Here is a 23,591-nt window from a genome sequence, read left to right on the forward strand (position 1 = left end):
CTTTTAACTGACCAATAGTTTAAAACCCAAACATATTCAGTTCAATATTATTGAGATTGAAAAGAATATTTTTGCTTTAAATATGACATTGTTGGAGATTGATATACTGTCAGTAAATCAAGTAATCAACTAATCATTTTGGCTCTAAACATGATAGTTACTGTTGCATTTCCATTGTTTTGATGTGCTCTGCAGCTCTCCTAATCTTTCCATCAGCTCATCACATAGGGAAACATATATAGTGATTAAATTCAAGGTTCAGTTTTGCCTTTATCAAGGAATAAAACATTACAGTAGCCAGTGTGATTCAAACCGTTTTTCAAACTATGATATGGGTAGTCAGCATTCCTCCTCCTCCTCCTCCTCCTCCTCCCCCTCTCTCTTTTCTACCATCTCAGTTGAGCGTTGAGCTCCAGGAATCTTCCATTGTCTCATTCCTGACGCGGGGCTGCTGTGATGATGGTGCTGTCTAGCCAAAGTTTTTTTTAATGTGTGCATTCTTGAGCCCCTCCTCTGCCGTGTCTTCCTCTGAACCTGTGAACATTCTCTACTTCTCTTACTCTGAAAGGAACAGGTTTCCTCGAGTTTTTTCTGATCTCTCAAATAAGTTAGTATATTACTCTCACATACATACAAGTATGCTCACGCCACAGTCTGAAAACTGCTAAATCAACAAGGAAATAATATACAAAACTGTATGCTCCTGTGTGCCATTTTGACGAAGGAATATTTTATGAGACGAAAAATTCTCCCAAAATACATCCAAAGCAGTTGAATACTTGTATTGTAATATATATTAATATGCTAATTTAATCCTACTTGCATATATCTTGCTCCCTAGCTGATACCAAAGCTGTATGCCATGATAAAAGCTTTTAAGCATGCAAGTTGTCTTTGGTTTTTGTTCACACGGTCATGGCCTGTCCATGAGATTTTGAACATTTTTACATGGTAGTTTGGGTCATATGGGATGGCAGCATTCAAAATGTTTTGTCCTTTGTCCTCAAAGGGGAGCTTCAGAGAACTGTAGCTGGAAAAGAATCTATTTGTTGTCACTCCGTATGAATAAAGCCTTTCATCATCTGGCTGCTGTGCTCCACTGAGCCTTGGATGAAGCGCCGCCTTCACTGGCATTTTTCAGCTCATCCACAGAAGCAGCATGTCCTTTAGCTTAGTATAGAACTTTAAAAACAGACCACAGAGTACCTATTTTCTCAGCCATGATTTTGCCCCCCCCCCTTTCTTAAAAGACCTGGCAACAGACACTTATTTAAAAGCCTCTCAGCAATACTGCATGCAGTGACATTTTAAGTCAAATTAATCACATTCAAAGGTTAACCTATTCAAAAAGGTCTAATTCTCATTGTGACCTGCTGTACTAGTAAACCTTTCACATGACAGAGGATGATTTAATTCTCAATTTATATAGAAATACAGTTTCACTATCAGCGCTTCAAAACTTTCTTTAATTTTACTTGAACTTCCTCACATGTTTAGACCAGAAAACTAGAGGCTCATAAGCTTTTGGTGTATTTAAATCTGGTCACATAAATGTGGATTTGATGTGGTGGATCTCCTGAAAATAATCGGTCTTCAAAATGTAAATTATACTTTGCATACTGTCTGAAAATTGTCTTTACAGGTCCTGAAGGATAGTATGCTGACAGCTTTATGAATTAAATTTCCATAAGGCATCACCCATCAGTTTCTTGTACGGCTGTGTGATCTGACCAAAACCTCATATCCTAATATAGGTCATTTCATATCCAGATAACAATACATATCACAATATAGCACATTTTCTGTAAATTGAATGAATGAATAGTTTATGTGAAAGAGGGTTAGGGTTAGAGGCTTCTCTCTGTACTTCCCCCCTAACCCTTTGACATGATTCTTGCATAGGTGGTGCAAGAGGTTAGCGGTGTTTGAGTCTGTTGTGAGGACTGGTCTAATTTGCAAAGTACGTTTTTCTGGTCTGTGTCAGACTTTTCATTCCCAAACCACATCCATGCGTCAGAAATAGCCCCTGTTTTAGGGATGAGTCCGTCTCCTGTTTAGAATTACTGTGTCCTGTATCATGTTCACTCTCCTCCATGTTTGTTTGTGTTGCCTTCATGCAAATTTCCTGCCTGCGTTGTCCAAATGACGAAAAATATTGCCATAGAGAGTGTGATTTGCAACACAATGAAATAAATGATCGTCACACGACATATATCGTCATATCGCACAGCCCTAGTTTCTCGCATCAAATACTCAAGGAATGGGTCAAAGAATCATCATCATTGTAAAACACATTCAGCCCATCGCCTGCAACAGTGCACTGTTTTTCACTATCTGCATGTTTTGAATGTGCATATTTTTGTATATATTATTAGTGCTGTGACTGATAGGTTCTCTCGCTGATGAGTGCTAGTTACCCAGCTGACCACTGTAAGTCAGCTGTTTTCTGTTGAGGGAACGGATTTACTGAATTTGTATGCTCCATAAACCACACTTTGTGATGTAGGCCAGTTGCCTGGGATATGCTGAAAGCCAAATAGGTGACTGCATGAGGCATACAGTATAAAGACAGACTGTACTAATTACCCAAATTTGGCTGTCTAATAATAAATACATAGCTATTTATATTTTGAAAATCAGCATATATATTACCTGCAAAGGAATATCTCACATTGTGTCGGTTGACTTGCACATATTTTGCTATAGCCGTAAGTGTCCTGAGGATACAGTATACAGAGTGCTTTGACATATTTAAAGAAAGCCATCTTTGAGTGTTTAGGCTACTAACTTGTTTACCCGATAACATTGTTCACTGTTTAAAGTATTTTCTCTGTTAGCAGGGGTTTGAATAGAAACTGTAAACTTCTTGCTGGAAGTACATGGGCTTATAAATGGTGTTTAACCAATAGGGTTAAAGTTTTGAGAAAAGTTGTGTCAAGCCACACTTAAATTTGCTTTTCATTTGCTTAAATGGGCAAGTAATAAGCAAGTAATATTAACCCTTTTAATTAGTCCACCTGGTACAGTGTTAACCATCGAACACTGATATATATATCATGCTGAGTAATTCTACATAAAAAAAGTCTTCTAATGTACTTGCAACATTAACTAATTTTAACAGGAAAGCATACGCAAATGAGTCATTGTTTGTTATTGAGTATGTATTTGTTTTCTTTGGGAACAGTATCTTGTGTACCTTTGAAACAAGTCATACAGAATTTCACTGCAAATTAGATCTACCCGATCACACACACATACAGTGCACCTCGTGAAAGCTCAAAGTTGGACTTATCTATTCCTCAAATCAAAGTCATGTGGAAGCTGTGCTGCCAGACGGGCTGGCCTATTTTCTCTCTCCTTGGAATGTTTTTTTTTTTTGTTGTTTTTTTTTCTCCCCTTTTTGTTCTCTGTCTCCCTGTAGCCCTCTTTGTCTTTCTTTCTGATTTTCTCCCTCTCCGTTTTTCAAAAATCTCCACATTTATTGGCCAGGCACGCAGGGATGATGATTATTCTGTTTGGGGAAGAATAAAGCGCAAACAAGAACACTGGACCTCTGTAGGTAGTGGGCTGTGTTAATCCTGTTTTGGGAACATGTACGAGTGCTCAGTGCCAGTGCCCTGCCTTTGCCCAGAACCTGGCACCTGGCAGGGGGGCTTCCTCTCCTACGCATGGCACAGCAGGACAATGAGCACAGTGAAAGCTCCCACGTGTCCTGTTCTGGACACCACACAAAAGGTGTTTCTTTCTGCAGAAGCCACTGTTCTATTTGTGGTGTCCTAAGCACACCTTTGTTCTTCAACATCTTTTTTTATTTCCAGATTACAGTGACAGACTATAAGCTGAAAATCCAAAATGACTTTGCACATGCAACCTTGCTGTGAATCCAGTGGCAGTATCAGTATGAGGGATCGTGGTCTGTGGGAGGTCTGTGGAACACAGCCGGCTATTCTGTTGTGTGCTTTCCGTTTGACCATTGTAGTTCTATGAAGGCGTCTCTGAAGGATCAGCTGATGTAGACAAGGGGTGCTGCATTCCAGATCGGGCACCTCATAGCCAGGAGCTGCGCCAACAAGGCAGCCTCGGCATGCAGCCCAGCCTCCCTTCCCCCCATCTCCTGCTATATGACATCCTCCCTTGGCTGCGCAGAAGTACCTCAAGCTGTTCTGCTCACAATCTGTTCCTGGTCTCCTGTTTCTCATGTTATCTCAGTCCACATTACAAAGACTCTCTTTATGTCTCACTCGAAGGTTCACCTTATTCACTCACACTCTATATGTTTCGTCCCTTCAGAATCGAAGCTGACTTTGTATCGGGGACCTTTTTCCCTCTATTCCCAGCCTTTTGTTTGTTTATTTCTTTCAGCCACAACCTGTGTTTTCTAAATGACAATTTCCTTTAGCTTTCTTTGTTTTTTTTCTCTGTCACATCTCTTTCTTACTCTCAGAACACTTTTTTCTTTACTATCTCCATCTGTCATGTCTGTGTCTCAGTCCCAATCTTGTTCCTCTCCAGCATTCCCAGAGGAAGCCATATACAAAGAATACAGAGTTTTCCTCTACACCAGCATTTCTGCTGCAGTCAGACTGTATCATGCAGCTTTGTAATGTTTGGTGGCAAAGTTCCTTTGAAGTGTTGTAGAGCTTCCTTGCAAAAGGAAAGGCAAGTTTGTGTGCATATGGGAGGTTGGAGGGATGCTGAATAATCTTTTGTGTGCTTTCTAAACCACGTGAAATAGTACATTCTGGATAGATGTGGATACCACTGACCAGGTTCTATTCCTTTCTGCTTCTTGACAGCACTATCAGCTCTCGCCACCTTACTCACTATTCACGAGACGTGTTATCTGACGCTGGCCAGATTGAGACACATTGGACAGCCTCTTTGTGTAGATGTATGTGTGGAAGTGCACATTTGTTTGCTTGTGTGTGGGTGTGGGTGTATGCATGTGCATCTGTGTGTGTAAAAGGTAGATTGTAAGACATCAGGGATCTGGTACTATATGATGTCTGGCATGACATGAAAAGACATGCCTGGAATGAGATAGATTGTCAGGCTTCTAAGGGTGCGACATGCACCAGATGCCCAATTTCATACGAATTTTCAGGGTTAATGCGTCATTAGAAAAGAATATTTATTTTATATTACGCATTTTGATTAGCAGTGTGACATCGGTTGCTCATGACACATGACTTGTGGCAAACGGCCAGCTTGCAGCACTGACAGACAGCATGCAGCCCAATGCTCCCCCTGCAAGATGACATCTGTGAGCCTCAGCAGCATTGCCAACATCACAGTACACAGCAGATTGTAAATGTTATCACTCCTGTCAGGTTGAGTCTATATTTGTCTCTGATATAGGCTCACAGTGCTCAACAAACAGTATTATAGACAAAAAAACAAAAGTGGGCAGTTGTGTTGACCAGAGATCTGACAAATTCTGGTCAGCTAGTAAGCTGTCAACTGATGATTGCTTTTGTGACTACAGTCCCCTCCACTGTTCCTGAACCAAACAGCTCGGCTTCGACTGTTTCCTTACGGGACATCACCCCCTGGTGTCTGGTATGCAGGTGTCTAATCTGGGCTGATCCCTTTGTTCCCCATGTTTGGCAACGGTAGAAGCCCCTCGCTGGTCTGGGAAGCAGAGATGGCATTCCAGCAGCTCTCCATAATCCTCTGTCGGAAGTCCAGTAGACGAGTGGCTGGTGTTGATAAAACATGCTCCCAGTGGAATTTTACAGTTTGGGGACGTTAGATTCTTTGTTGTGGGGAGAGAAAAAAAAACACAGTGACTGCACTTTTTGCTGTTCAAAAAGAGGAGCGCATATGTGTAGAAATTTGTGTCATAGGTTTGAGTCTGAACATTTGTTTGCAAATGCTTTAGCAGAATACTTCAAAACAGTCAAAGTAAAACATGTGTAACCATTCTAAAGGTTGTTTTACTTTTAGACACATTATTATATAATTAATACCACTGGATAGGCCTTTTTACTTCCCAAGGTTGACAGATTGCTGTCATGTGGTTTATTACTCTCAATTTAATCACCTGCTCATATATATAGCTCAGAATTCATTTGGATGCATCCTGGTTATTCAGCATTGATTTCTTAGTTTCACTGTTAGCAGCATCAAGTGGCTATTCATTTAAGATATTGCTTTTGCCATCATATGTATTGATCTGGTCTATATCTACACAACCCTGCTTATTACTGAAGAGTGCACGGAAGAAGGGTTTAGAAAGTTTATAGTGTGTATGTGTGTGTGTGTGTGTGTGTGTGTGTGTGTGTGTGTGTGCGTGTGTGTGCGTGCATGTGTGTGTGTGTGTGTGCAGATGAAAGAGGTAGAGACTGAAGGTAAAGATAAAAGTATCATCAACATGTCTTTTGAACTGTTGGGTGATTTCTTAAGTACTAAACTTAATGATTTTGCAATTTATACTGTAGTTATGTTGTTTTTGTATTCTTTGTTTATCCCTACTTTGTTTAAAACATTGAGCGTGTTTACTTGCATACAAGTAGTATGGTTACTATCAGGTGTTTGGAGTATCCTGTTTATGTATATGCACATGTAACTCTAACCCTCAGAAAAACTTAACCTAGGTTGGGGACCACTGTTTTATAATTATTCAACTTCTAACATTGGATTTTATTTGACTGATACAACCATCCAATCATATTCAGAATCATAACAGTCCTTTGTATATGGGGACAAAATGAGAAAAGTTTCAGATAATAACCTTAAAATTCTTTTCATGATTTGGGAGATAACATAAGTCAGATGTTGAATAACACATACTCAACTATTTACTTTTATGATCCCTATAGGTCCTTATCCGTGTCATTGACACTAACAACCACCGGCCACAGTTCTCTCAGCCTAAGTATGAAGTGAATGTCCCTGAAGACACTCCAGCTGGGGCCGAGGTCCTGCAGATCAGCGCTGTGGATGAAGATGAGAAGAACAAACTGACCTTTACACTCTTGAGCAGCACTGATCCCTTCAGCCTGAAAAAGTTCAGATTAGACCCAGGAACCGGCACTCTTTACACCGCGGAACAACTGGACCATGAGACTATGCATAGCCACATCCTCACTGTCATGGTATGGATCAATGATCACCGACAATTTCACAATAGTGTGGTAAATTATGAGTTCCTACAGTTTAATGGTTTGGAGTTTACTTTTGAGTTATTCACTTCATTGAAAAATTAAACAACCATGAAATTAAGATAAGCTTTGTTTCTACGCTTTTCAAAATATGAATAGTTTACTTTATTGCGATTCTATTCAAGAAGAAATTATCCCTTGAGGGCTCTCATGCTCTTGTCTGTCTGTATGCTTTTCCCTCTCCTCTGTATTTCTCTAAGTTAACCAATTTCTCCTCTCTAGGTGCGAGACCAAGACATTCCAGTGAAGAGGAACCTTGTGCGTGTTATTGTGAATGTGGAGGACACCAATGACAATGCACCCTGGTTTATAGGCACACCTTACTCTGGCCGTGTGTTTGAATCTGCTGCCATAGGCTCAGCTGTGCTCCAGGTCACAGCTCTTGACAAAGACAAGGGCCAAAATGCAGAGATCATCTACAACATTGAGTCAGGTAAATGCACATTAAGTTGCTATGCTACTCTAATGAGCCATAATTTTCATGTTTTGTTTTCTCTGAGAAGAGAAAGCTTTCATTGTCAGATAATGCTAATGAAGTCAGCTCATAAAAATGTACGAGTCATGTTGAATTCTGCTGCCCACTGGATCTTGACCATGAATGGAATACTTTACAAAGAGTAGGAGAATATTAAGGACTTTGTCTAGAGGATCTCCAATTACGTAGGAGATGGGCAGATTCCCCCCTTCAGAATTTCCCATGATGGTTTTCTCCTACAATAAGCTGTGTTATGAGCGTGAGACACATGCTGCTATTAGGTTTTTTGTGTAGATACATACATTTTTGAAATAATTCAGATGACCTAATGTAATTGAATTGTAGCTTGCTTTGTTTGGATTCAAATGGAGGGCTTTGGATGACTGGCCTGAAATGGATCTGATGTTGAGTGGGGAAAAAGTTACATTACAAATCCTAAACATCTTCGTGATACAACATGTGGCAAAATTAAGTTTTTCACCATACATGTTAGGTTGTTTATAATTGCCAGCCACATTGCAAAAGTAAGAATGAAGAATATTTTTTGAGTAGAAACAAAAATATATTTTTCTTTTGTCTTCTGTTTCTTCCAGGAAATGTTGCAAACTCATTTGCCATCGATCCTGTCCTCGGGACAATTACAGTAGCCAAAGAGCTTGATCGCAGCAGCAAGACCCTGTTCGAACTCACTGTTAAGGCATCTGATAAAGGAATATCTTCACTGTCGACTACAGCCACTGTACACATTGTGGTAACAGTTTCTGACAATGCAGCCCCCAGATTCACTGAAAAGGAGTTCTCTGCAGAAGTCAGTGAATCAGTCCATCCAGGAAGTTTTGTGAGCTTGGTCACAGCTGTCAGTCAGTCATCTGTTTTCTATCAGATAAAAGATGGCAACATCAACAGTGCATTTGATATAAACCCAAACTCTGGAGTGGTTGTGACCCAGAGAGCTTTAGATTACGAGACCATCTCTCAATACAAGCTGATCATACAAGGCACCAATATGGCTGGACTCGCCAGCAACACAACACTTCTGATTCATCTGAAGGATGAAAATGACAATGCACCAATCTTTCTCCAGGGGGAATTCAAAGGAGTAATCAGTGAGTCTGCCTCCATCAACAGTGTTGTTCTGACCCATGAAAATACTCCTTTTGTCATCCGTGCCTCTGATGCTGATTGTGACCGGAACGCCATGCTCATCTATCAGATTGTAGAACCTTTTGCTCATAACTATTTTGCCATTGACTCTAGCACCGGCGCTATCAGAATCACAACAGCTTTGGATTATGAACAGAGGAGTATTTTCCGCTTCACAGTCCAGGTCCATGATCTAGGAATGCCACGGCTGTTTGCAGAGACAGCAGCCAACGTGACCATTGAAGTAATTGATGTTAATGACTGTTCACCAGTTTTCAGCCAAGAACTGTACGAGACAACCATCGTAGTGCCAACATACAAAGGGGTGGAAGTCATTAAAGTGAATGCTACAGACTTAGACTCTGGACCTAACTCCAAACTTCTCTTTTCCATATCTGAGGGTAACATTGGTGATAAATTTAAAATGGATCCAGTCACAGGTATAATCTCTATTCAGAATGTCACACAACTGAGGAGCAGATATGAATTGAAAGTTAGGGTTTCGGATGGTAGATTTGCCACTGTTGCCACAGTAAAGATAAATGTAAAGGAAAACAAGGAGAGCAAGTTGAAGTTCACCAGAGAGTCTTACAAAGCCTTTGTCCAAGAAAACTCTTCTGAGAAGAAAACACTAGCGGTCATTGCTGCTGTTGGGAACCAGGTGAATGAGCCTTTGTTTTACAAAATTTTGAACCCTGACAGCCGGTTTGAAATCAGCCGCACATCTGGGGTAATCTCAACCACTGGAATTCCATTTGATCGTGAAGCACAGGACACATTTGATATTGTTGTTGAAGTCACCAGGGAGGACAAATCTGAAGACGGGGCTCATGTTCTCGTAACTGTGACAGTGGAAGACGTGAATGACAACAAACCTATGTTTGTGAACCTTCCGTATCACGCCCTGGTCCAGATGGACGCAGAGGAAGGCCAAGTCATCCGACAGGTCACAGCAGTGGACAAAGACCTGGGCCGGAATGCAGATATCCATTATTACCTAAAGGAACATCAGGGGCACTTTCAAATCAGTCCCTCTGGTGAAATCACCCTCAAAAAGAAGTTTGAGAAAAAGTCTCTCGATACTGACCTTGTCATCGTTGTTATGGCTAAGGATAATGGGGAGCCAGCACTCTCAGCAGAAGTAGAAGTGCCAATAACAGTGGTGAACAAAGCAATGCCTGTGTTTGAGAAGCCTTTTTACAGCATTGAAATCCCTGAAAATATTCAGTTGCACACACCTGTGCTTCATGTGCAGGCCAATGATTCTGAAGGCCCTCGAATCGTTTACACTATTTCTGAGGGAGATCCCTTTAAACAGTTCTCAATTGATTTCAACACAGGTGTTATTCATGTGATTCAGCCTCTGGACTTTGAGACACATCCTGCATATAAATTAAATGTAAGAGCCACAGATTCTCTTACCGGAGCACACTCTGAAGTATTTGTAGATATCATACTGGAAGATGTCAATGATAATGCTCCTGTGTTCCTGTCAAAGGCCTTCTATGCCAATATTTCTGAGGCCTCTGTCATTGGTACATCGGTGTTGCAGGTTGATGCCAAAGATTCTGATACTGGTAATAACCAAGAAGTATTCTTTCAGTTGGTTGAGGAGAAGGGGAAGAGTTCAGATTATTTCACCATTGACCGTGACACAGGAGTAATCTCTACAGCTCAAGTACTTGATCATGAGGAAGTTCAACAGCACAAGTTGAAGGTTCGTGTTGTAGACGGAGGAGTTCCAGCCCTCTCTAGTGATGTCATTGTGACAATAGATGTCACTGACCTGAATGACAATGCTCCAACATTTACAGAGCACACTTACAAAACTACCATCAGTGAATTAGCCCCACGTGGACACTTCATCACCCAAGTCCAGGCATCTGATGCTGATAGCTCAGACTCAAATAAGTTGAAGTTCTCCATCATATCGGGAAATGAGGATCAGAATTTTGCCATTGACAAACACACAGGCGCCATTGTGATTTCCAACCACCGTAGGCCACATATGCAGCCTCTGTACAACCTCAATGTGTCAGTATCAGACAGTGTATTCAGAAGCTCGGCCCTTGTCATGGTAACAGTTATTGGTGCCAACTTCCACAACCCAACCTTCTCTCAGGTGGACTATGTGGTAGAGCTTGTTGAAAACTCACCTGTTGGTACCTTGGTAGCTGAAGCAAAAGCAACAGATGAAGATGAAGGCATTTATGGGCAGATAACATACCGGATCGTCAATGACTTTGCAAAAGACAAGTTCTCTGTCAATGAAAATGGAGAGATTTTCACTCTTGAGAGTCTTGACCGTGAGAATACCATTGAAAAGGTTATTCCTATTTCTCTCATAGCTAAAGATGGAGGTGGAAAAGTAGGTTTTTGTATTGTCAATGTCATTCTAACAGATGTCAACGACAATGCCCCACAATTCAGGGCAGTTGAATATAAAGCCACTATTGCATCAGACGTCCCAAGGGGGACCTCTGTAGTTAAAATTGCTGCTTCAGACATGGACGAGGGAAGCAATGCTGACATAGAATATTCAATTGAAGCAGATGTTGAAAATGTGGCAGAGAACTTTGAAATCCACCCTACCTCTGGGGTCATTGTAACCAAAGAGAGTCTCATTGGACTTGAAAGTGAGCTCTATGCATTCTTTGTTAGGGCAAAGGATACTGGGAATCCACCCAAATATTCTGTTGTACAGGTTTACATTAGGATTGTTGCACCAGAAACACCAATTCCCAAATTCGCTGAACCATATTACCGTTATACAATTGCTGAAGACCTTCCCATTGGCACAGAGATCGATGTGATTCAGGCAGAGAGTGAACATCCAGTCTTATACAGCCTTGTGAAGGGCAACACTCCTGAGAGCAATGAAGATGAGGTGTTTGTTGTAGACAGAGACACCGGAGCCTTGAAGCTTCAGAAAAGCCTCGACCATGAGACTACCAAATGGTACCAACTCACGTTGCTTGCTCAAAGCAAACATGAGAACTATGAGGTAGTTTCATCTGTGAATATAAACATCCAAGTGAAAGATCTTAATGACAACAACCCTGTGTTTGATTCGGATCCTTATGAGGCTGTCATTGTGGAAAACCTCCCAAGTGGGGCTCAAGTAATCCAAGTCAAAGCCACCGACCAAGACTCTGGAACCAATGGCCATGTCATTTACAGTCTTGACCCCAAGCAGAACTCACAGGAGATCTCGGAGCTCTTTGCTGTTAATAGTGAAACTGGATGGGTGACCACCTTAAAAGAGTTAGACCGTGAAAAGATTAACAAATATATAATCACAGTCATAGCCACAGACCAAGGGGATAAAGTCCAACATGTGACTGGCACCAGAGTGGAGGTAACAGTCGCAGATGTGAATGACAACCCACCCCGCTTCACTGCAGAGATCTACAAAGGCACAGTCAGTGAAGATGACCCTCCTCCCAGCGGGGTGATCGCTATCCTCAGCACCACGGACGATGACTCCGAGGACATCAATAAACAAGTGAACTACTTCATCACAGGTGGGCGTTTATTATTTTGCGAAATAGATAATTAGTAAGCCCAGAGAGTTTACTCCCTACTCCTTTGTGTAACAGTTTTTCATAAACAGAGCTTAGGGGGGATTATCCGTTTATGGCACTTAATATGATGATAATATCTCATCTTTGAAACATTACACAGTCCTATTATCTGTTAGGAGTCTGAGTTATCGCCTAATCTGCTGAAGCTCAAGGCAAATATTTAGGTCATCATAATACAGAAATGTATAATTATCTGAATAATGCTTTGAAATAGACTGGGGAAAAATACTTCCTCTGGTGCTAATTAACAAGTGTGAATTAACTATGCCAAGTCTGGAAATATCAGGAGAAATCAGAAACTACCACTATCATGAGTTCATGAACGTTTTGTGTTGTTTCTTGGTGTGCAGAGTTGCTTGTGTACGAAACGTATTTGATTAAGAAATAAGGATGTGATTTGTGAAGTAGTGATGAATACTTGAATGATGATTTCAGTAATTATTTATTAATATTTATTGGAATCAACATTAAAATTGAGGACAGATCCTTATCCTTGTATCCTTTTTAATGACTTGGGGTGCTTCCTGCTTGAAAGCAAGAGTTCTGAGCTGTTGATCATTCCAATGTGATATATTTCTTTTTAATGCCAAACAGGAGGGGACCCACTCGGCCAATTTGCCATTGAACACATTCAGAATGAATGGAAGGTCTCTGTCAGGAAGCCCTTGGACCGTGAGGAGAAAGACAATTATCTCCTTAACATCACTGCCAGTGATGGCATCTTCACTGCCAAAGCTGTTGTGGAGGTCAAGGTGCTGGATGCCAATGACAACAGCCCTGTTTGTGAAAAGGTATAGTCAGTTAGTTTCACCACTGTGTTGTAATTTCAGCACTTTGTTTCATTTTTGTGTGCCAGCTATTCCACACTATTCATATTCTTCCTGTTATTCACTTTTCTCTCCCATTTTTCTCTTCTTACTCCATCCATCTCCCAGTCCTTATATAGCGAGAGCGTCCCAGAGGACTCCCCTGCCGGCAGGCTCATCTTGCAGGTCTCAGCCACAGATGCTGACATTCGCTCAAACGCTCAAATCTCTTATGAGCTCCAGGGAGTTGGATCAGAATTGTTCATCATTGACTCTGATACAGGTGTGTATCTGTGTGGTAACAGGCATGCGTGCAAATGCTTTTGTGTATGAAGAAGAGTACTGATTGTGTGGTCAGTGTCAAATCATGATCCGAAATAGATAGTAGTATATTTTATATGGATAATACATTAGCTTTTTCTTTCTTTTTGAAGTCTGTAGTATCCACAGTCATTGAGTTAGATTACGTTCCAGCTGTATTGTAGGTTATTCAGAATATTAGAAAGCAGTATGTGGGACACTAGTGTCAAAGTCTCTAATGAAACACTGTTGGCCTTCTGCTTCGAGCCATAAAATCAAAAAAGCTTGATCTTCAGCTCAGCATGACAATAGTGTTGTATTCCACACTCTGGAGATTTGAGTATTGTGATCCCTCTGCAAAGTGTTTCTTTATTTGTGTTTCTGTACATGTGCAAATCATTAACAGCTATGAAGGGGGCAGGCAAGTTTTCTCGTGCACAATTGGTATTTACTTATATGTTTTTGAAAGAGCCGAGAACATTTCCCTGCAGGGCAACTGAATGACCCTCAGTGGCACTGAAATACAGAGATGCACACTTAAATTGAATTTATGACTGCTATACTTCTTGCCTGTAAACAGTTTCTTCTCGGAGACCCTCTAAATCAGAGTCTCTATCTGGCTGCAAGGATGAAAAAGGGGAAAAGAAATAACAACAATGCTAGATAATCACCACTAACCTGTTTTTAAAAATAAATGCAAAGTAAAAGCATGAAAGGACAAAACAAACTAAGACAGTAGATTTTAACTGACACCAACTTACCGACACCGAGGCAAACAACGAGGCAACAATGCCATCCATCTTTCTTTTGGCAATCCTCAATATTGAGTCTCTAGCAGCAGTGCTACTGTTATGGAGAGGGGATGTTATTTTTTTCAGTGCAGACAAGTAGGATTATTGCATATGAGGACCGCCAAGAGGCTCTGGAGTTTTCCAGAGAGGTTGTGGTAATGTTGGCTGCCTCACATCCCAGGACACTTCCAAGCTGCTCTTAGCTGCCAACTCTGATGTTTTCCTTCAGCTCCGCACTCTCTTTGCCGTTCTGTCTCTCTGCTCGTGCTTCAATTACTTATTTAGTCCCCTCTTTTCTCTCTTGAAAGCCATTAGTGGTTTGGATGCTTTTTACTGGTTAGTAGACAGTAGACAAGGGGGTTACAGTGCTTCAGAGTATAAATAGTTTGTCCTCGTCTACATAAATTCAATCTCTTGATTAGTTGCTTACATGGATTTTGAGTGTTAAAGGCTTTTTTGTTGTTCTTTGGATAGCAAGTGACATTCTTCTTGTCCCTGAAGAGTGTAAGTCTGCGTGTTTGTGTGTTTTTCTAAAAAATGTTCTGTCTCACCCTCAGGGGAGCTGAAAACCTTGCAGCCCCTCGACCGAGAGGAGCAAGACGAACACAGGTTCAAAGTGCGGGCAGTGGACGGAGGAGGGCGGTACTGCGAGGCTGACATCCACATCACTGTGGAAGACGCCAATGACAACGCGCCTCAGTTCTCAGCCGATCCATACACCTTTACAGTCTTCGAGAACACAGAGATGGGCACATTTGTGGCAAAACTGCTGGCAAATGATATCGACATTGGTGAGGAATTTTTCTTCTCAGACACAATTTTTGCATGACCTTGTTCTCCCTGCAAGAAATTGTATTACTCTCCATTTAGAATTATTTAAGTTTATCATATTATCATAGTGACCATCAGCACAGCTGGATCAGCTCTTCCGCATTTGTTTTACTTTCTGTTTCAGCTGAGTTTGCTTATGCCAGCTCGGAAAAACATTTTATTCATATATTTAGATGCAGCTGATTACCTGTGGACAAGCTTTCTGTTCTCTGATTATTAATCCGTATGATAGGGTTCCTAAAATCCTAATATAATTGCATTCTTCCTGTTTAGAGGGTTCTTTTGTAAATATCTAGGTGTTGTATATTAGGTGAAGTTTTGAGAAGAATTTTGTTTTAGATAAATTTTGGAAACACTGAAAGCTCTCAGATAAATGTGTTCTAGCTCCTGCTGAGGCAATAGAAATTGTGAGACAATAAGCTCAAAAATGCCTGTACATTATGCTTAAATTACTCAAGGTAAGATTAAAATAGTATGCACATGTGAGTCAAGCTTAGACCTTTAAAGATGTTTTTAGCATGACAGTATATGCATATGTATCTTGGCTCAATGCTGACTCACAATGTAAAGGCTATTATCCTTTCATTATGCAACTGCATTATACTAAATTGGAAGAGGGAGGGATAATAAATGTGGAATTTCATGAATGATCAACCCCTCAAATTAAAAGCTCCATTACACTCTAATGAAATTCTTCTCTCTTCAAGCTGAATCCTCAAAAGGGCTGATTGCAATTTTCCATTTGCCTGGTGCAAAGCCACAGGGCCACATATTTATCTCAAACGTCTTCACCTTTCACCAAGCATTGTCAAACACCGAGAAGCTCACATATGAATAAGACCGAGAACTTAAACCATGCAGTTTAACAGTCATTTAAACCCCTTGAGACTTTATCCAGGAAGCTGTTGGACCTGCCATTCCAGATTACACCTTTAGTTTAGTGGAGCAGTACATTCTATCTTGAAGAACCATTTCGGTCTGTTCACTGCCTGACAATCGACGCCCTCTCTTTCGATTTCCCTCTTTTTCAGTCCCTCGTTTTGGGTGGACTGACAGCTTGACAGAAGAAAGGGATGCTAGAATTGGGTCCCTTGGACAGAAATGTTAAATGGTGAAAGGAAAGAGAAGACATTTCTTCCCCGAGGCTTTGCTGGCACAAAATTTGTTTCAGTTGTTTTTTTTTTTTTTTTTTATCAAGGATAAGGGTAGGGGTGGGTAAAAAAGGTGCCCCCTGCAGTTTAGCCAGGGGCAATAATTATTTAGAGTTATACTGAGTAAAAGTAAAAAAGGATTTGATTAGTATTTCACTCACATACATGGATATCGCACACATCGATGTGCATAACTCTAGAGTTCTTTTTTCGTGTGTTTGTCTAGCACTGTTTGATTTAGATGCAAGCTTGAAGCACAAATGGAAAGTCCATTGCAACACGCAGTGTGTACGAGAGAAATAGGCGTTGTAGCTTTGACCCAGTTCACTCAGGCTTCAGTCAACTGTCTTTGCAGCCAACCATCAAAATGTGAAGCTTAATGTAACCCTCCTCCTAAGAGAAAAGGGTTGCTTTATCTTCCATCGATATTTGACTCTGTCTATCTCTGCGTGGACTCATTCTTGGCACTGGCTGCCGTGTGCCACAGTCTCTATGATCTGCCTGCCCATTTGGCTGGAAGATGTTTGATACTTACCCACATGGCTGCTCCTCAGTTCATCCTGCTGTTACAATCTCTGAGAGGCAGCACTTATCAGTGTGGAATGGTTATGAAGCAGACAGACAAACAGACCCAGACTGGTGCCCTTGATCTGTGATAAACTAAAGTTATGCGAGAACACATTCCTTCTCTAATTCTGCTTTGTCCTCTATCATTCTGCCCATATCCGAGCGTCTCTCTTTGCCCTCTGCTCTGCCGTTATTTTCCTCATTCGATTTTGTATGTTGCTCCACTGTTCAATTTATTTTGTACTAGATTCATACATGTTCTTGACTATCTTGCCAACACTGTGAAGAAAAAATATGTCTTAAAGTAACTGCTGCCCACAGAACAAAAACTGTGTGTGTTGCTGTGCAGTTAGTGTATTTGAATTTAGCACACACATTTTCATGAATACAGGTGCTGTACAACATTTTCTTTAATATCGAACATTTCGGGCATTGGATTTAGATGAGCATAAAAATCATAAACATATATGTATGAGACTATATAGCCAATTGTGATTCAGCGTAATTCACTTAACCACCATTAAGGAATTGTTTCAAGAATGATCAGACCAAACGAAAGTGATGGGAGACAATATAAGCAAGGCTCTTCACGGTAGTCTCTCCAGCATGATAATGAGATCCACGGAGGATGGGGGCACTTACCTGATAAATGGGAATATAATAGCATATTCCAAATGGGGGCCACCTGCAGAAAGGCATTATGATTATTATTGTGATCTGTCTCTGTCTCGTTGCTGGGAGCGTCTTGCTAGTGGGAGGACATGAGTTATGAGGATGGCATGGATTGGACGTTTACAGCTCCTGTTTATCGGAGGCTGTGTGAAAGATGGATGTTTTGGAGTGAGAATAGAGGGTGATGATTTGAATCATTCAAGAATCAATACATCAATATAAGAATCAATATGCTTGTTTACGCCCTGTACTTAAAAGAATCTTTCTGTTGATGGGGCTATCAGTCTTATTGGGGATGAGAACATCTTCAGTCAGACAATCGGATAGGTTGAGATGTCACTTCATTACAAACAAGATGTAGGTTGCAAAAACCACTGAATTGTCCTTTTTCTGTCATTCCAGGTCTCAACAGCGACCTCCTCTACACACTGGTCGATTCTGCAGACGGATTTTTCTCCATTGATGAGCATACCGGTGTAATAAGCCTGGAACGTCCACTGGATCGCGAGGTGCAGGCAGTATATGAGCTGAAGGCTCGCGTCAGTGACCAGGGATCGCCTCGTCTCTCCTCACTGTGCCAGGTGGTGGTCTCTGTCCTGGACATCAATGACAATCCACCAGTGTTTGAGCACCGTGAATACACAGCCACCGTGTCTGAGGACGTGGCCGTGGGCACTCAAGTGCTCAGAGTGCAGGCAGCCAGCCGCGACACAGAGGCTAACGGAGAGATCTCTTACAGCATCATCAGCGGGAACGAGCATGGCATGTTCAGCGTTGACCCACGCACTGGTATGTGGTAGCATGGAATGGAATACTTTTCTTTTCTCTTAGCTCTTAGCTTTTTCATTATTGGTGGTTTAACATTTAAAATTTCAGTACTGCTTCTAATTCAATTAAATTTCATATTGAATTCCAAAAAAAATCTTGATGACTTTAACAAATTAAAACCCATTTTCCTATCGCCACCACAGGGCTTAAAAGTACCTAGTGGGGTTTTTGACCAGTAGTTGTACTACGGAGCAATGTTTTTCGAGTGGGTCACGGTTTTGTTTATATTATGCCCACACATGAGGAAGCACATTCCTGCTCCAGGTGTCTCACTATACCACTGACTGCTAGCAAGCAGTGGGTGTAAACAATGCACAACTTACAATATGAAAAAAATAGCTTAGTAAATGTTTTATGTGGAAGGAAATATATTCACCGGGTTTGTTACGTGCAAAAGGTCTGTCGACAAGAAAACCTTATAACCTTACACCTTTAAATGTGACATTAAACAGCAGGAGGCCCATCGGCTGTGCTGAATATGGTTGCCTACACAGTCTGCATTCCTCTCTCAACAGTGATTATGGCATGATGCTTGATTGCCATGTCAACTCACTACCAAACCAATTGCAGTATCAGCAAGTAAGCCACCTTACCCAATGTGAGGACATTTGCAAATTAAAACATTTGCAAATTAAAACATACCACATACTGTGTTCACCCATCACTGAATGTCACTTGAATTTAAAAAACAACACCCTGCTTTCTGTCAGACTGGGCTGTGATTGGCTAGTTGCATCACTGAAATGCAACTCCGAAGAAAAAGAAAACAGCATACAGTTCTGTTGTCCAGCCACAAGCAGTAACTCAAGTCAAAGCGGCTGAGCCAAGCATGAATTTCAAATGAGAGTCAATTACAATCTGACTTGCAGTTTGTGGTGTATTTCAGCTGTAAATGTCTACATTTAGTGTTATAAACCAATTGACAAAATTTATTAGGAAAAAAAGGAATCACTTACAGTAGATTACCCCTCTGCAAAAATGCTGCAAGCACAATACATAAAAATTAAAAAGACAGTAATTGTCATGACATAAATTTCTGGTGTACTGTGGTATCGTAATGGTATTTAGGTACTGAGATGCTATTCCAAGTTCCACAATTGTAGTTCCACAATTCTCCCTAACTTTCTGCTGGTTCTGTGTCCCCAGGTGACATCTTTGTGATTGAGCCTTTGGACTATGAGGTCTCCCATGAGTACTACATCACCATAGAGGCTACAGATGGTGGCTCACCACCGCTCAGCGACATGGCCACTGCGAACATCAACCTGACTGATGTCAATGACAACAGACCCGTCTTCAGCCAGGACATCTACACAGCCGTCGTCAGTGAGGACGCTGAGTTGGGGAGGACGGTGTTGATGGTGAGAGACTGGAAAAACACACGCAGCATCTCTTTAAGGACACGTTTACATACAGCAGGTGTTCTTGTGGGGCAATAAAACATAATTACTATAAAGTTGCATGGAGGGTGAAAGTCATTTTTCACCTCTCTCGCTGAACTTTCCTCCAGCTAAATATGTCAGTTCGTTCACCCTCTCACTCAGTTGTTAATTTATTCCCTCACAGTCTTTCTCCTCCGTGCCCATTACTCACTACATACACTATCACATATCTGCACCTGTGGCAAATCACCATCTGGTGGCACAGCTAATTTAAGACCAATGCTCTTCATGCCCACTGCACTTTGCATTATCTGACACACATGCTCAAACAGTTTAATTAAAGGCATTTGACTCATTAAGCCCCTATCAAAGATGAGGCATTTTCTACCTTTTTTTATGTTAAATTTTCGCTCCGTCTATTCCTGCCCAATTCTTCCCTCCTCATCTAATAAAGGACCTCTGCTTATAGCCATTTATCGGTGTGTCTAATGTACCTGAATATGAATTATCCATCAGAAAATTAGATTTTAATACCTGCCATTGTCTCATACTTGTAAATCTTCACTGTCTGCTGATTTCCCCGGGGATCCCTTTCAATATGTGCCGGTTGGTGGGTTTTAAGACTGTGTGTGTGTGTGCGTGTGTGTGTGTGTGTGTGTGTGTGTGTTACAGGATGCTGAACAGGAGAAAGACTAAGTTGTATGCATCTGTATGCTACTGAATAGGGCTTTAAAACCTTTAAAGCCCCTGAAATCTTGGTTTCAAATCCAAAGTCTTTCCTTTTAATGATTAATATTCAAAACAACAATCAAAGATAAACAAAAAAACAAAAAAAACATAGTTATTGTTTATTGAGAGTTAAACACTCCAAACCCTCATCAGGACTGTGTAGGTGTGGGTTTGTCCAGTTTGATTGACTGAACAACCTCTCAACTGTCATCCGATTTAGATTCAAATATTGCTCAATCTTGATTGGTGCATGGACGTACATGACATCACAATTTTCAAATTGAGTCCCACCCACTCTAAGCTAGTGAGAAAAACATATAAATGTATAAATCTATCCTGTGGGGGAAAAAAAGATTTATTTCTAAAATGGCAGAAAAAATGTGTAGCATCCCATCACTCTTAATGAAAAGCAGATTGATAAGACAGGTTTTCAGGGCCTTTACTGTAACGTATACATTGACATTACATATGTTAAGCGAATGTGTCAAATAATTGTCATTTAAAGCCCTCTTCATGGATTGTTGTTAAAAGTGTTGTCTGATTGATTTAAAGGTCGTGGCGGAGGATGCTGACGGGCCTTCTTACGATCACGTGCGCTACTCCATCGTGGACGGTAACCAAGGCAGCCCCTTCACCATCGATCCGGTCAGAGGAGAGCTCAAAGTTGCTCGCCAGCTGGACAGAGAAAGAGTAAGAGAAACTGCAGATACAATGCTGACTGTACATATAGAGTTTAATCCACTGAGTAACTAATTGCACTCTATGCAGAATCCAATCAGAGTCATGTCAGGCCTAATAGGGAAGCTTGTTTACCGATCTCCACTGCATTATTGCTTACAAAAGCAACTTTGACCGTGTATGGTAATTCTCTCTCTCTCTCTGTCTCTCTCTCTCTCTCTCTCTCTCTCTCTCTCTCTCTCTCTCTCTCTCTCTCACTCTCAGACATCAGGGTACACTCTGATGGTGCTCGCCTCAGACAGCGGGTTGCCCCCTCTTTCCAGCAGCGCCATGATCAACATCGACATCTCGGACGTCAATGACAACCCACCCCTTTTCTCCCAGGCCAACTACAGCCTCATCATCCAGGTAAGAGGGGAAAAGGGGTCAGTGTAGAAAGCTGATTAGAGGCGGAGAGGAGGAGGAGAACAGTGGAAAGGAAGAAAAGGCCGAGGGGGAGGGGGGAATTGGGGGTTTGCAGTGGACAGAGAGAGAGGGATTAACAGGGAGGAATAATGGGAGACTGTGCAACCAGAATGTCAAGAAGCAAGTGGGAGGATGAAGCGAGAACAGGGGTATGAAGAGGGGAGAAAGAAGAGGGGGGGGTGAGGGAATTGAAAGACAGAGGCTGCATCTTAAGTGTAAGAATGCAGATAAGGGATGGAAGGGAAAGACTGTAAGGCAGGAGAGATGGAAAGTGGATGAAAAGCAAGATACTAAGCTTGTAATGGATGGTGGACTGGAGTGAGAAAAAATGTGTAAAAAACGAGAAGAATAAGAATTCGGGAGATACAATAAAAAGGAAATAAGGATTCCAAAGGGGAGGAGGGAAGATGATTCTTTTCCAGTTTCCCTGTCTCTGTTTATAAACCTGAAAAAGTAATTTTAGAGACACTGTGAGGCACAGCACACATTGTGCACAGATAAAGCGCTTCAGAATTTAACATTGTTTTGCCTGTGAAAAAGTCCTGACTGGCTTTCTTTTACTTACCGAAGAGCCTTGATCAAAGAAAAAAATACAGGGCATGCGCTCTACGTACCACCAGGAAAATCTTAAAGTTTTTTTGTTTTTTACAATAGAGAATAAAAGCGAGTTTAAGGTGATGCTTTAAAAGAGTCAACAGAAGAGAAAGATCTGAAGCCCCTTCAGGGACACAAAAACAAAAGACAAACTCTCTACCTTGAAACTGACATATTCCTTTTCACTGGAACGCATCACAGACCGAGCCGTGATGGACCAGCTGTTGGACAACTGACACCAGAACCAGATTAATAAAAGTAGGAGAGAATGTGCTCATATGTAGCTTTGCCCAAATCTTTGAAGGACTCAATTACGGAAGTTATTTTAACTTGAGAGAAACCGGATTTTACTATTTTAAAATGTTGTCAAATGTAACAGTATAAGATCATGTCAAGTTTCTTGTCATACAGCTTAACATGATCATGAAGACATGATCTGTCAGCAGGCCAAATTGAACGGTTATACAAATAGTACCGCATCAGTTCGCTTTTTTTTTTTTTTTCAGAAAAAAAAAGTCCCATCAAATATTTATGTCGGCAAGACATCCCCCACATCAGCAACGTTCGTCGGGTGCACATCTTAACATTCATAGTTAAACATCACCGAACTGAAGAGCATCAGGAGAACCACCTCCTCTTGCCGCAAATACGAAATCTGCCTCTCTTGTATCCCACAGGAAAACCGACCAAAAGGAACAAGTGTTCTCCAACTCACTGTAACTGATCGGGATGCCTCCCACAACGGCCCACCTTTCACCTTTGCCATCATGGATGGGAACGAGGACGATGCTTTCCACATCAATCAGCAGGGAGCTCTAGTGGCCGTGGGGGCGCTGAATAGGAAAAGTAAAGAACACTACCTACTACAAGCACAGGTGAGTCACAGCACTAAGGAGAAACCAGAGTTGAGAGGTTGTATTGATTTAACTGTCAAGCCACAGCAACCTGATCTATTTGTCTTCCCTCTTTTCCCTTTCTGTACCTTTTCTCTGTCATGCTCACTCACTTGCTTTCTCTTACTCTTTTTTTTACCTCAGTTAGTCACTGTTTGACTCTTCATCTCCATCCTTTAAACTTTCTAAATATATTCTAAATATATCTTTTGTCTTTGTAAACAACAGTCTTTAAGATGCTGAATTGAAAGAGACATAAAATAGCGCTGCTGACAAGCATAAAGCTTTAAGACACGATCATGTGAGTTGCTGGGTGTTGATGTGTCACCTTAGAGAAAAGAACAGAGGAAAAAAATGAGTTGGCAGATGGGATATGAAATGTAAGTGTGATGTCTTGTTACACACGAGATGCACACTCAGATTTGAGTCATAGGTTTGTTTTTTTTTCCCCCTACAGAACTGACGACCATCTGTGTGCATGTGTGAATGTTCAAACGCAGGATCTGTAGATGTTTCGATGGCTTTAATATCAAATGCAT

General features: G+C 41.2%; 1 protein-coding gene across 3 annotated transcripts in view; it reads left to right on the forward strand.

Annotated features, from left to right (window-relative positions):
- Nucleotides 1-23,591, forward strand: part of fat1a (FAT atypical cadherin 1a) — a 77,112-nt gene that overhangs the window by 42,497 nt on the left and 11,024 nt on the right. For all 3 annotated transcript variants that reach the window (XM_044347338.1, XM_044347336.1, XM_044347337.1), the window contains exons 8-18: nucleotides 6,822-7,097; nucleotides 7,386-7,596; nucleotides 8,232-12,305; nucleotides 12,960-13,156; nucleotides 13,301-13,454; nucleotides 14,820-15,053; nucleotides 17,886-18,272; nucleotides 19,458-19,672; nucleotides 20,975-21,112; nucleotides 21,365-21,508; nucleotides 22,837-23,034. In XM_044347338.1, the coding sequence (XP_044203273.1) occupies nucleotides 6,822-7,097; nucleotides 7,386-7,596; nucleotides 8,232-12,305; nucleotides 12,960-13,156; nucleotides 13,301-13,454; nucleotides 14,820-15,053; nucleotides 17,886-18,272; nucleotides 19,458-19,672; nucleotides 20,975-21,112; nucleotides 21,365-21,508; nucleotides 22,837-23,034 (6,228 nt within the window). The remainder of the gene's footprint in view (nucleotides 1-6,821; nucleotides 7,098-7,385; nucleotides 7,597-8,231; nucleotides 12,306-12,959; nucleotides 13,157-13,300; nucleotides 13,455-14,819; nucleotides 15,054-17,885; nucleotides 18,273-19,457; nucleotides 19,673-20,974; nucleotides 21,113-21,364; nucleotides 21,509-22,836; nucleotides 23,035-23,591) is intronic.

This window comes from Thunnus albacares, chromosome 3 (genome assembly GCF_914725855.1).
Source record: "Thunnus albacares chromosome 3, fThuAlb1.1, whole genome shotgun sequence".
Lineage (NCBI taxonomy): Eukaryota > Metazoa > Chordata > Actinopteri > Scombriformes > Scombridae > Thunnus > Thunnus albacares.